A 13,397-nucleotide genomic window follows, 5' to 3' on the forward strand; every position below is an offset into this window, starting at 1 on the left:
GACTCTATTTGGCGATTAAGCGTGAGGCTGCGTTCGCTACCCAGCATGCTGTGCGCTAGTGACGGCCCTCCGCCTATCCCCTTCCCAACTCTCCCCCCACCCCTCCCGCCGCGGCCCCCCTTCCCCTAAAGTGAGTGAGTGAGACGGGCAGATGGAGGAGGGACTGTAATGGCGGCGGCCGGCAGCTCCCTGCTCTGACCCACGGCAGGCACACAGTAACGACCCCTTCCCCGCCCCTCTCCCGGCCGGCCTCCGCCCCGCAGCCAGCGCGGGGCCACCCTCTCCGGCCCTTCCCCCAGCTGTCGGCGTCTCGCCCTGCGCCCCGGCCGGGGCCCCACACACAATGGACGAGCTTGCCGGAGGCGGTGGTGGCGGCCCGGGGATGGCGGCCCCTCCCCGGCAGCAGCAGGGACCTGGGGGGAACCTGGGCCTTCCGCCAGGGGGGAACGGAGCGGCGGGCGGCGGGGGTCCTCCGGCCTCCGAGGGAGCGGGTCCCGCGGCAGGCCCCGAGCTGTCCCGGCCGCAGCAGTACACTATCCCGGGGATACTGCACTACATCCAGCACGAGTGGGCTCGGTTCGAGATGGAGCGGGCGCACTGGGAGGTGGAACGGGCCGAACTGCAGGTACCTCGTTGGGGTCGGTGTGCGGGACGGCTGCGGCGGCTGGGTTCCCGGCCGGGGGGTGGGGCCGGGGACTCCCCTCAGCCGGAGCCAGTGCCTTGGGAGGCCGAGCGGAACCTACCTGTGCTGCTCGGGGTGTGATGGTCCTCTCAACGGCTTTTCCTGGAGTCCCCCTCCCTCTTTCCCGCAGAAGCTTGCTCCCCAACCTTCACTAGCTACGCGGTGCGGGCCTCCTCCGGGCAGCCATTTTGGCTTTTAGTATGGCGTCTGCGGGGGCTCCTCTGGAGGCGGCCTTCCCGGGTCTCCGGGGCTTGGGGCCGAGCACCTTTCTGTGGGAGAGTCCGGTTTGGGGCCTCTCGACCCAGAGTTTACTCTTGTTTGTTCCTCTTGAGATGAAGAGCCTGACGAGAATGACTAGGATAGGCATCTTACCCCCCTTTTCCGGACCACCCCCCCTTTCCGATTTGGCATATCTGGCCCCCTCCCTCAGTCTTGGTACGCACTTGCCCCTTGACAGCCACGCTTCTTTCCTGGGCTGCTACGGTGCACAGTGACTTGGGACTGACCTGTGAAGTTTTATTTCCCATCGTCAACTTTTTAAGTACTTTCTTACCTGAGATGCTGCCTTAGTCACTTGGATTTTCTGTAGTTATTACTTAACTTAGTGACTCATCAACACTTTCAGCACTGAATTTTTCTTTTCACAGTACTCTTCACTAGATCTCCTTTCCTCATCTCTTTATCCGTAAAAAAACCCAACCAGACGATCGATGCTGTACTTATGAAACGACTGAAGAGATTTAATATTCGCTTGAACTGAAATGTAGTTATATCATGTTACTTGTGCAGGAGAAGTGAGATGTTCTCAGGACCCTTCATAGTTGAGTTTGACTCGATCCTCATGATGTGAACCTTTGATAGGCTACACATTTGGAAGCTGTTGGTAGTTAACAGCTCATGTCCTGGTTCTCAAAATTGCTGCATCTTTTTGAAAGGATTATTTAACTTTCTTAGGTATTTGTGTTTATTTTTAAGTACCTTTCCAGGGCAAATTTAGGCTTAGAAGCAAAAAGCATGCGTCTAAATAGTATGGCACCTGTTCTTCAGACTGTTGTATATTTAGGAGGTAAGCAGTATTTGCTGTCATATATGTCATATGCCTATGGTGAATAGTTAGGCAAATGTAGTGCTGAAAGGAGGAGGATTGGATTAACTAGAAAGGGTGTCCTCAAACAAAGGGTGTCCTCTTTAGTTTGGTTCTGAACTAGTAAACTTTTATATGACTGCACAAAGTGGGTGAAGTTAAACTTTTCAAAAGTAAAAAATACTTGGGTATTTTGACACTGTATGAAGTCTTAAAAAATTGTAATACTTGTTAGTCATAGCTTTACAATTGTGTTTTGATATAATATTGGGCTTTAAAATTACATAACTTTAAAAAAGCTGAAGTCAAAACTGGTTTCTTTTAAGTTGTGTACAGTCTTGCTTTAAAATACTTAAAATTTATAGAATTCTGTTGATATACAGCTTTCTACTACATACTGTAAACTTAATTTTCTGTGTGAGTAAAGTTAGGCATTTGTTCTTAAAATTTGGATTGACAAATGCATTAAGGCCTAGGCTCACTAAGTAATACTTCACCAGTCCCTGCTATGGTTTCTTTGACCTTTGTACTATTGTATGCAAGTTTTGATTTTAACACTCTTTAAGTTAACAATTGCATTTTTCACCCATAAACTTCACTAATGTGAGCAGCTGAGAAGAAAGATATCTTGTGCGCAAATTAGTAAAACCTATACTATATATTAAAGAAGCCTTTATTGCCTGCTCTAGCATTTGCTTTCCCTTCTTGGTCTCCTCTCCTTAACGGCAGCAGCAAAGTATTTTAAGGAAGATTCTTTTTGCTTGCTTGCTTGCTTTCAGATCTATTGGTACAGTAGTTCTGTTATTAGCCATCCTACGTTTTTGTTTGTTTCCTTGTTTTGAAGAAGTCCTACACTGTTTCTAGACTTATTTCGTACTGATTCTTTTGGAGTAAAATGTTCACGATGGCTTTGGTTTTTTTTGTGTTATATATTTAAAATGTTTTATTGGGTTAACTTAGTTAATAAGGTTTCTAGTTTCTATCAGGAATATTGAATTTGCCTTAGGTGCCTTCAGTCTACTGAGATTGCTTGTGAGATGCATATTTTAAAATGTATGTGTTGAATACATATTTGTGGGAGGATGTAGTGAAGCATCAGTGGATTTTTACTGTAAACCTAAACTTATTTTTAAGAAAGACAATCTAGAATTAAGACAACTTACATATTATTATGTGCAGTCTCCGGTGCGATTCCATCTACACATATTTTTAAAGTGTTAATTATGGAATAGTTTCAATAGAGAACATGAGCTTAAGGAATACCCCATATTGATGTAAAATTTTAATGGGGAATATTTTTTTCCCTGGCTTTGGGAGAGATATTAAAAGGAACTTTGCAGTATGATTCTGTTCTCCGTAAAAAGAATTTATAGTAAAGGTCTTAGAAACTTGGAACGAAACCAAAGGATCATGTCTTAAAGCTCTTCTGTCTCTGATTCTTCCTTACCTTGAACTCAGGTAAAGCATTGTTAATAAGGTCGTAGGACAGTTGTTTCTTAACTTTTATATAACATGAATTACCAAAATTCCACAGACAGTCCACTTCAAGCCCTAGATCAGTCCAGATCTCCAGAGAATGAGAGGCCTACGTATTTTTTAAAGTTCTACAAGTGATTCTTTCTTCACAGTAGTGCCTGTTACAGAGAAAAATCACTACACTACACTTTTCTTTTTTGTAATTTCATAGTAGATTCATTAAATCTTGTCATGGAAAAGACACTAGGATTTGCAAATCACTATTCTAGACCAGCTTTTGAAAATCCTGAAAATAGAAAATTCAGGAGATTCCCCCCGTAGAAATGAAGAAATCAAGTTAAGTCTAAGCAAAATATCTCCTACTAACTTAAGGATCTTTAAGCAGCAACATCTATCATGTTACGACTTGTAAAAGTTAGAAACTGCCAGTTAATCAGCACTATAACCTTCTGAGGTAGGTATTCCTATTTTACAGGTGAGGAGACAAATTTAGGTAGGTTAAATAATTTTGCCAGGGTCACCTAGCCATAAAGTATTGCAGCTGAGATTCAAACCCAGGTCTGTCTGATTCCAAAGCCTGTGGTCATATCACCACTCTTGTAACCATTATGTTATACTGTCTTAGCACTTTTTTATAGAGTGGAATCTGACTTGTAATTCTTCGTCTAGTTTTGTGTGGCCCACACCACTTGAGTACATTTCAATGAAGTTTTATTGAGCCCCCATGATGCTGCTGCAAGGCATAGTTTATATATATTGCTAATGTGTCCTTATATTTTTCTTTGTAGTTTGTATATAGTAAGTGGATTTTGGGTATATACAAAATGCTTGTTTGCCAAGTGTAGAAATATGACATACCTAATACAAGAAAATGTAGTCAAAGAGTTTTTGTTCTTTTTTTTTTGAGATGGAGTCTGGCTCGACTGTTGCCTGGGCTGGGGTGCAGTGGCACCATCTCAGCTCACAGCAAGCTCCGCCTCCGAGTTCATGCCATTCTGCTGCCTCAGCCTCCCAAGTAACTGGGACTACAGGTGCCTGCTACCACGCCTGGCTGATTTTTTTATATTAGTAGAGACGGGGTTTCACCGTGTTAGCCAGGATGGTCTCGATCTTCTGACATCGTGGTCTGCCCACTTTGGCCTCCCAAAGTGCTGTGATTACAGGCTTGAGCCACCGCGCCCGACCGACAGTGATTTTTCATAAAGGTGTTGCCTTTATTCTGGGATTTTTTCCCTTCATACATTTTTACTGTTAGGCGTTTCCTTTTTCAGATGATGGTGATAATAGAGTTAAAAAAAATTTATTGATGGTATTAAGGGAGTCCACTACCTTGTGTCAGATTCCCTGTTTCTTTTTGAAGTCCTTGAAATGAAGTTTAGGGACCACTGATCTAGAATTCTCTGTATGCTCCTCCACTACCCATTAACCCCACTCTATAGTCTGCCTTTTCCCACTACTCTCCCCTCACTCCCTTCTAAACACTTTGTATGACACTATGTTTTCTGTTCATGATTGACCTTCAAATTGCCAAATCCTGTGGCCTTATAGACCATATGTACCTAACCAACACTCTGCTGTTAACAGGTTCTTCAAAATTCTTTTCTTTTGCTTCCACTCTGTTTTTCCTGTCATCCACTTATCACTTTTCTTCATATGTTTTCTTTCTTTTGTTCCCAGTTGTTGTTACGTGGGGTTCTGGTTCTGTTTTATGTTTTCACTGTATATTCAGAATCAGATTTTTGGCTACCATGTACCATCTTAATAATACCTAACATTTATTTACTCTTTCCTAAGTGTTATTCCTGTGCCCCAGTATTTCAGTATTCATTTAATTTGTTCAGTATTCATTTAATTCTCAAAACAACTCAGTGAGGTTGATACAGGTATAATTGGCGTCTTTTTTTTTTTTTCTTTTTTCTGACACTGCCATATTGAGGTCCAGAGGTTAAGTAATCTATGCAACTAGGAGGCAGTAGAACTGGGATTTAAACTTAGACTGCCTGTAGAGGCCATGTTCTTTTTTTTTTTTTTTGAGACGAGTCTCGCTCTGTCGCCCAGGCTGGAGTGCAGTGGCTGGATCTCAGCTCACTGCAAGCTCCGCCTCCCGGGTTCACGCCATTCTCCTGCCTCAGCCTCCTGAGTAGCTGGGACTACAGGCGCCCGCCACCTCGCCTGGCTAGTTTTTTGTATTTTTTAGTAGAGACGGGGTTTCACCGTGTTAGCCAGGATGGTCTCGATCTCCTGACCTCGTGATCCACCCGTCTCGGCCTCCCAAAGTGCTGGGATTACAGGCTTGAGCCACCGCGCCCGGCACAAGGCCATGTTCTTAACCACTACTAGATTTTTGGCATCCAGATGTCCCTTGTATATCTAATTTCCTGTTTAGTTTTTCTTCCTCCAATTCAATGCATCCATTCAGTTAATCTCAAGTGCCTGCCTCTTCCCCTTGACAAAACACACTTGTTCATTCTTTATTCCTTGCCGCATTAAAGTTAACACTATCCTCCCCATCCCTAGTACTATAGAGGTCATTGAACCTTCCCCCTGCGTATGTTTGGCCTGTGAGTTTTATTGATTCCAGCATGATTATTTGGTGGTATTTGAGTGCGATTTTATGCTAGATCCTGGGTGTATAATGATGTATGAGACAAATACTTTGTCCTCAGGGAGCTTATACTCTAGAAATAATTTTTTTTTTTTTTTCAAGAGAGGGTCCTGCTCCGTTGCCCAGGCTGGCGTGCAGTGGTGCCAACATGGCTCACTGTAGCCTCAGCCTCCTGAGCTCAAGTGATCCTCCTGCCGCAGCCTCCTGAGTAGGTAGGACTACAGACATGTGCTGTCACACCAAGCTATTTTTATTTTTAGTTCAGATGGGTTCACAGTTTGTTGCCCAGGCTGGTTTCGAACTCCTGGGCTCAAATGATTCTCCCGCTTCATCCTCCCAAAGTCCAAAGTGTTGGGATTACAGGTATGAGCCACCATGCCCGGCCAATAAAATGTTACAAACAACAAATTAACAGAATGCTGAGAGAATAAATGGTGATAGGAAACCTGTATATGTAATGGAGTTTCAGATAATACCTAATATTTATTGAGCACTTTTTTTTTTTTAGAGACAGAGTTCTTGCTCTGTCACTCAGGCTGGAGTGCAGTGGTGCCATTTCAGCTCACTGCAACTTTTACCTCCTAGGTTCAGGCGATTCTCATGCCTTAGTCTTCTGAGTAGCTGGAATTACAAGCACCCACCAACACGCCCGGCTGATTTTTGTATTTTTAGTAGAGACGGAGTTTCACCATGTTGGCCAGGCTGGTCTTGAATTCCTGACCTCGAGTGATCTGCCCACCTCGGCCTCCCAAAGTGCTGGGATTACAGGTGTGAGCCACTGTGCCTGACCTATTGAACACTTTCTATATGCCTGACATTATTTTAGGTTCTTCAATACATTTAATTCTCATAAAGTTCCTAAATGTATACTTTTAGATCTGAAGTATCAGGAATACCTAATTGTACAAAGAGCATTCAAGTTGGAAGCTACAGCATTTAGCAGAAGTTCTAAAGTAGGAAAGAGCTTCATTTAAACTGTGTGAACTGGCCAGGTGTGGTGTCTCATGCTTGTAATCCCAGCACTTTGGGAGGTTGAAGTGGGAGGATCACTTGAGCCCAGGAGCTGGAGTCCAACCTGGGCAACAGTGAGACCCTGTCTCTAAAAAAGAAAATGTGTGAACTGGACTATAATGATTCAAAAAGGCTAAGTAATATAGATAACATCAGTATCCTAAAATATATTCTAATTCACTGATTCTTGATTTTTTGGGGGATTGTGTAGTCCCTTTTGCATATATTACGAAACCTATGGAGCCTCTTATAGTTTTTTTCCAAAAAGGGTAAGAAAATTTTACTTAGAATGCCCATGAAGCCTGACTGCTGACCTAAGGAAGTAACTGATTTAATCTGTGCTTTTTGTTTCTGTACTAACGTTGCCTTAGTTCAGAGTACTCCTCCTGCCGGAATTCTTTGAGATAATCTCCTTACAGGTTTGTTTCATCCATTGCGCCTCTTAACAGTTTATCCTTTATATCATAAATATGATTGTATTATGTATAATCCTCCTTTCCTTTTTTTTATGAAAAGTTTCAAACATGTATGAAAATAATATAGTATTGTGACCTCCCACAAACCTGTCACTCATCTTAAACAGTAACAACTCATGATCAGTCTTGTTTTACCTGTACTTCTATCCAGTCATTGTCCATTCCAAATTATTATTATTTTCTATTATTTTATTTTTAAGAGACAGGGTCTCACTATGTTGCCCAGGCTGGAGTGCAGTGGTGTAATCGTAGCTCACTGCAGCCTCAAAACTCCTGGGTTCAAATGGTCCTCCCACCTCAGCCTCCCAAATAGCTTAGACTATAGTCTAAGTGCCACCACGCTTGGCTAATTTTGTTTTTAGTAGGGATGGCATCTTTCTGTGTTGTCTAGGCTGGTCTTGAGATTATGGCCTCAAGCAATCTTCCTACCTTGACCTCTCAAGAGTGTTGGGATTAAAAGCATGAGCCACTATGCCTGGCATTGTTTTTTTTTTTAATTTTTATTATTATTTTTTTGAGGCAGAGTCTCGCTGTGTCACCCAGGCTGGAGTGCAGTGGTGCGATCTCAGCTCACTGCAGGCTCCGTTCCCCCCATGCACCCCCGTTTCAAATGATTCTTATGCCTCAGCCTCCAGAGTAGTTGGGATTACAGGTGTGTCATCATGCCTGGCTAATTTTTTGAATTTTTCGTAGGGATGGGCTTTCACCATGTTGGCCAGGCTGGTCTCGAACTCCTGACCTCAGGTGATCTGCCCACCTTTGGCCTCCCGAAATGCTGGGATTACAGGTATGAGCCACCATGCCCGGCCTAAATTTTCTTTTCTTCTATAAGTGCTTGAAGTTACTGAGTTCTGAAGTTGTTGAGCTCTCTGCTATTGATTTGAGCAAGTTCCGGGCACCGATGGCTTTCATCTTCTCATTTTCTGCTTCTTTTGCAAGTTGATCAACAAGCTCAATTAAACTACCAATTATTTTTTGAAACTGGCCAATTTTGTCCACAAAGTTCTTGCACTCTTTCTTGAACTTTATGGTCTACTGGGTAATCTCTGAGTCCAACACCCACAGCTTGTTCAGCTCATCAAAGTGCAGTCCCTCTTCACCCAGGATGTCTTTTACCATAGGTGTTTCCCATCCAGCTTCCCTAGAGAAGCTCTGCTCTGAAGGAGTGACAGTGGCAGGAGGAAGTGTGTCATAGGAACAAGGGTCGAGAAAGAATAAAGTTCGCTTGCACAGGTATTGTTCATTCAACACACATTTCTTGGAGTGCCCACTACATGCCAACACTGCTAGATGCTGGGGGTACAAAGATGAATGCAACATGGTGCCCACCCTGCTAGCCCTGTGGCGGCAGCTTACTGTGACCCAGGCTGATGTAGACTGGCAGCTTCTCCCTGTCCCTGGCAGCTGTTATGCAGGCAGCCTGCCTCGGCTGTTGCCATGACTACAGAGACTCTTTACCCATGACCTGAAATATATTTTTATTAAGTTGTTTTTTTTTTTTTGCAAAATGCTTTTAAATTTATTTAAATTAATTTCCTTTTTTTTTTAATTGAGGCAGAGTTTCGTTTTGTTGCCCAGGCTGGGGTGCAGTGGGTGCGATCCTGGCTCACTGCAACCTCTGCCTCTCAGGTTCAAGCAATTCTCCTGCCTCAGCCTCTTGAGTAGCTGGGGTTACAGGCATGCACCACCATGCCCAGCTAATTATTTTGTATTTTTAGTAGACACGGGGTTTCACCGTGTTGGCCGGGCTGGTCTTAAACTCCTGACCTCAAGTGATCACCCACCTTGGTCTCCCAAAGTGCTGGGATTACAGGTGTAAGCCACCGTGCCCAGCCTAAATAACTGTGTATGCTCGCTTCTGTGTGTACACACTCACTACCCCTCATAAGACCATTGCAGTTTTAGGTTCACTGCAAAATTTAGCAGAAAGTACAAGCAGTCGCCTACCCCAACGTTTTGCCTTTTCCAGAATACATTCATATACCTTCCCATGGTACTCTTGGGGGAAATTTGTTCTAAGAGTTCTCCTCCAGGATACAAAATTGTTAGATGGTCAAGTCCCTCAACACAATGACTTCGTAACTTATGCACATCTTCCTGTATATTTTAAATCTCTAGATTGCTTATAATTATGTAATCTAAATGCTATGTAAATAGTTGTTATACTTTTTTAAAATTTTTATTTGAGACAGGGTCTCAGTCTGTCACCCAGGCTGGAGGGCAGTGAAACAATCACTGCTCATTGCAGCCTCGACTTCTGGGTTCAGGTGATCCTCCCATCTTAGCCTCCTGAATAACTAGGACTACAGGCACCCGCCACCACACCTGACTAATTTTTGTATTTTTTCTAGAGACAGAGTTTTGCTAAGTTGCTGAGGCTGGTTTCAAGCTCCTGGACTCAAACGATCTGCCCTCCTCGGCCTCCCAAAGTGCTAGGATTACAGGTGTCAGCTACTGCACCTGGCTAGTTGCTATAATTTTTAAAAACTATTTTTTGCCCGGGCACCGTGGCTTATGCCTGTAATCCCAGCACTTTAGGAGGCCAAGGCGGGTGGATCACAAGATCAGGAGTTTGAGACCAGCCTGGCCAATATGGTGAAACCGTGTTTCTACTAAAAATACAAAAATTAGGCAGGTGTGGTGGCACGCGCCTGTAATCCCAGCTACTCAGGAAGCTGAGGGCAGGAAAATCACTTTAACCCACAGTCGAAGGTTGTAGTGAGTTGAGATCACGCCACTGCACTTCAGCCTGGGTGACAGAGCGAGACTCTGTCTCAAAATATATATATATATTTTTTATTATTTTTCCAGAATGTTTTTGCCTTGCCATTGTTTGAATCTGTGAATGGGGAACCCTTGGATACAGAGGGTGGCCTTAGTTTGAATCATATAATATGTAGCCTTTTCACTTAGTAGCAGTGCATTTAAGGCTTCTTCTTGTCTTTTCTATGGGTTGATTATTTCTTTTTAGTGCTGAACAATATTCCATTTATGGATGTACCACAGTTTGTCTATTCACCTTTTGGAGGGTATCTTGGTTACTTTCAAGTTTTGTCAGTTATGAGTAAAGGCTATAAACATCCATGTGCAGGTTTTGTGTGGACGTATGAGTTTTCATGTAATTTGAGTAAATACCAGGGAGTGTGATTGTTGGATCATATGGTAAGATTATATTAAGAAACTGCCAAATGGTCTTCCAAAATGGCTGTACCATTTTGCATTCCCACCAGTAATGAGTGAGAATTATTATTGCTCCACTTTCAGCTTTTGGAGTTGTAGTGTTTTGGATTTTAACCGTTTTGGTAGTTACGTAGTGGTATCTCACTGTTTTTAATTTACATTCCCCTAATGAAAAACTGTATTGAAGCTAGGCATGGTAGCATGTGCCTGAAGTCCCAGCTACCTGGTGGAGGGGTGAGATGGAGGATTGCTTGAGCCCCAGAGGTTGTGGCTACCGTGATCCATGATCGCCCCACTGCACTCCAGCCTGGGTGACAGAGTGAGCCCCTGTCTCACAAGGTTCTGTAGAGGACTGCTGGGAACAGAACTGAACTTCTAAAAGTAAATGTCTTGACAGCTTCTTTCCAAGGCCTGGCTATAAGTAAGGTCTGTAGAGCCAAAAGGAGCATATACTTCTTCTTAAAATTGAGGGTGTTGGCTGGGCACAGTGGCTCATGCCTGTAATCCCAGCACTTTGGGAGGCCAAGGCAGGTGGATCACCTGAGGTCAGGAGTTCGAGACCAGCCTGGCCAACATGGTGAAACCCTGTCTCTACTAAAAGTACAAAAAATTAGCTGGGTGTGATGGCGCATGTCTGTAGTTCCAGCTACTCGGGAGGCTAAGACAGGAGAATTGCTTGTACCCGGGAGGCAGAGGTTGCAGTGAGCCGAGATCGTGCCATTGTACACCAGCCTGGGCGATGAATGAAGCTTCGTCTCAAAAAAAAAAAAAAAAAAAAATTGAAAGTGTGTAAGCCCAAGATGAAACTGGATTCTATTTAAGAGATATGCTTACGTGTATAAAGCAAAGAATAACATAGTCAAATGGAACAAAACTAGAGTAATTAGGGAAACGCAACTCATACCTGTGGAAACAGTGGCATGATTTGTGTCAAATTCTGAAGCAGCCTTCCTGGTAAGGCTACTGGACACAGAATACCCTTGAAGGAAAGTATTGAAAAGTAAATAAATACAAGTGGATGTGAGGCTGGACGTGGTGGCGCTTACGCCTGTAGTCCCAGCACTTTGGGAGGCCAAGGCGGGCGGGTCACTTGAGGTCAGGAGTTTGAGACCAGCCTGACCAACGTGGTGAAATCCTGTCTCTATAGAAAAATACAAAAATTAGCCAGGTATTGTGGCGCATGCCTGTAATCCCACCTACTTGGGAGGCTGAGGCAGGAGAATCACTTGAACCTGGGAGGTGGAGGTTGTAGTGAGCCAAGATTGTGCCACTGTACTCTAGCCTGGGCGACAGACTCCAGCCTGGGCAACAGAGTGAGACCGTGCTTTTTTTTTTTTTTTTTTTAAAGTGGGTTTGTGCTCTTGTAATGAAAAAGAAAAAAGGTTTAAAAAGGATGTGCTTTTGACCAATATGTAATGCTGTTTCAAGGTAGTACCAGTATCTTGTGTTCAGTGGAACCAAGGTAAACACAAGGTACTGGTATTACCTTGAGATAGCATTAACACCTAAGTGGTTTCAGTGAACAAGATTTAAAAGACTAGAATTAAAGCAATTATAAATGTGCAGTAAAATTTTGGACTACTTTTAGATAGACTTTATAAAAAGACTTAAAAATTCCTATTAAAAATTTTGCACTTTGGCTGGGTGTGGTGGCTCATACCTGTAATCCCAGCACTTTTGGAGGCCGAGGCAGGTGGATCACGAGGTTAGGAGTTTGAGAACAGCCTGACCAACATGGTGAAACCCCGTCTCTACTGAAAATACAAAAATTAGCAGGGTGTGGTGTCACGTACCTGTAATTCCAGCTACTCAGGAGAATCACTTGAACTCGGGAGGCGGAGGTTGCAGTGGGCCAAGATCACATCATTGCACCCAGCTTGGGCAACAGAGCAAGACTATCTCAGCAACAACAACAACAACAAAAATTTTTGCGCTTTCAGGACACTTACAGGCTCCTTCCTATAATCCCAGCACTTTGGGAGACCAAGGCAGGGGGATAACTTGAAGTCAGGAATTCAAGACCAATCTGGGCAACAAAGTGATACCCTGTCTTTACAAGAAAATTAAAAAATTAGCTGGACACAATGGTGTTGTGCCTGTAGTCCCAGCTACTCGGGAAGCCAGGGTGGGAGGATCACTTGAGCCCAAGGGTTCAAGGCTACCGTGAGCCATGATAGCACCACTGCACTCTAGTCTGGGTAACAGACTGAGACTGTCTCAAAAAAAAAAAAAAAATAGAGGCCGGGCGCGGTGGCTCAAGCCTGTAATCCCAGCACTTTGGGAGGCCGAGACGGGCGGATCACGAGGTCAGGAGATCGAGACCATCCTGGCTAACATGGTGAAACCCCGTCTCTAATAAAAAATACAAAAAAAAAAAAAAACTAGCTGGGCGAGGTGGCGGGTGCCTGTAGTCCCAGCTACTCGGGAGGCTGAGGCAGGAGAATGGCGTGAACCCGGGAGGCGGAGCTTGCAGTGAGCCGAGATCTGGCCATTGCACTCCAGCCTGGGTGACACAGCAAGACTCCGTCTCAAAAAAAAAAAAAAAAATAAATAAATAAATAGTAATAATAGTATTGATGATTGCTTTGAGAAACCAAGGCAGGAGGATTGGTTGAGGCCAGGAGTTCAAGACCAGCCTGGGCAACATAGTGAGACTCCCCACTTTCTACAGAAAAGAAAAAAAATTAGCCAGACATAGTGATGTGCACCTGTAGTCCTAGCTTTGGAGGCTCAGGCGAGAGGATTGCTTGAGCTCAGGAGTTTGAAGCTATAGTGAGCTGTCATCAAGTCACTGCACTTCAACCTGGTAAAAGACTGCCTATTAAAAAAAATATTTTGAATAAGTAATATATGGTTCAAAATTAGATCTTATACTCACCATGA

The 13,397-nt window shown here is 43.8% G+C and overlaps 2 protein-coding genes and 1 pseudogene across 8 annotated transcripts in view; 1 reads left to right on the top strand and 2 right to left on the bottom strand.

Annotated features, from left to right (window-relative positions):
• The window catches only part of AP4S1 (adaptor related protein complex 4 subunit sigma 1), a 75,449-nt gene extending 74,326 nt beyond the window's left edge, over positions 1-1,123 (bottom strand). For both annotated transcript variants that reach the window (XM_050797848.1, XM_050797847.1), the window contains exon 1: positions 744-1,123. The gene's annotated coding sequence lies outside the window, so the exon portion shown is untranslated. The remainder of the gene's footprint in view (positions 1-743) is intronic.
• STRN3 (striatin 3) overlaps positions 28-13,397 on the top strand; it is a 115,855-nt gene continuing 102,485 nt past the window's right edge. For 2 of the 6 annotated variants that reach the window (XR_007727425.1, XM_050797830.1), the window contains exon 1: positions 28-625. Coding sequence is in view for 4 of the 6 variants with exons in the window: in XM_050797830.1 (XP_050653787.1) it covers positions 344-625 (282 nt within the window). In the remaining 2 variants the exon portion in view is untranslated. Of the gene's footprint in view, positions 626-5,400; positions 8,568-13,397 lie in introns of those variants that run through there. The other 4 variants (XM_050797833.1, XM_050797832.1, XM_050797834.1 and 1 more) reach the window with 3 other exon arrangements.
• LOC126958380 (intraflagellar transport protein 20 homolog) lies at positions 8,143-8,453 on the bottom strand (annotated as a pseudogene).

Source organism: Macaca thibetana, chromosome 7 (genome assembly GCF_024542745.1).
Source record: "Macaca thibetana thibetana isolate TM-01 chromosome 7, ASM2454274v1, whole genome shotgun sequence".
NCBI lineage: Eukaryota > Metazoa > Chordata > Mammalia > Primates > Cercopithecidae > Macaca > Macaca thibetana.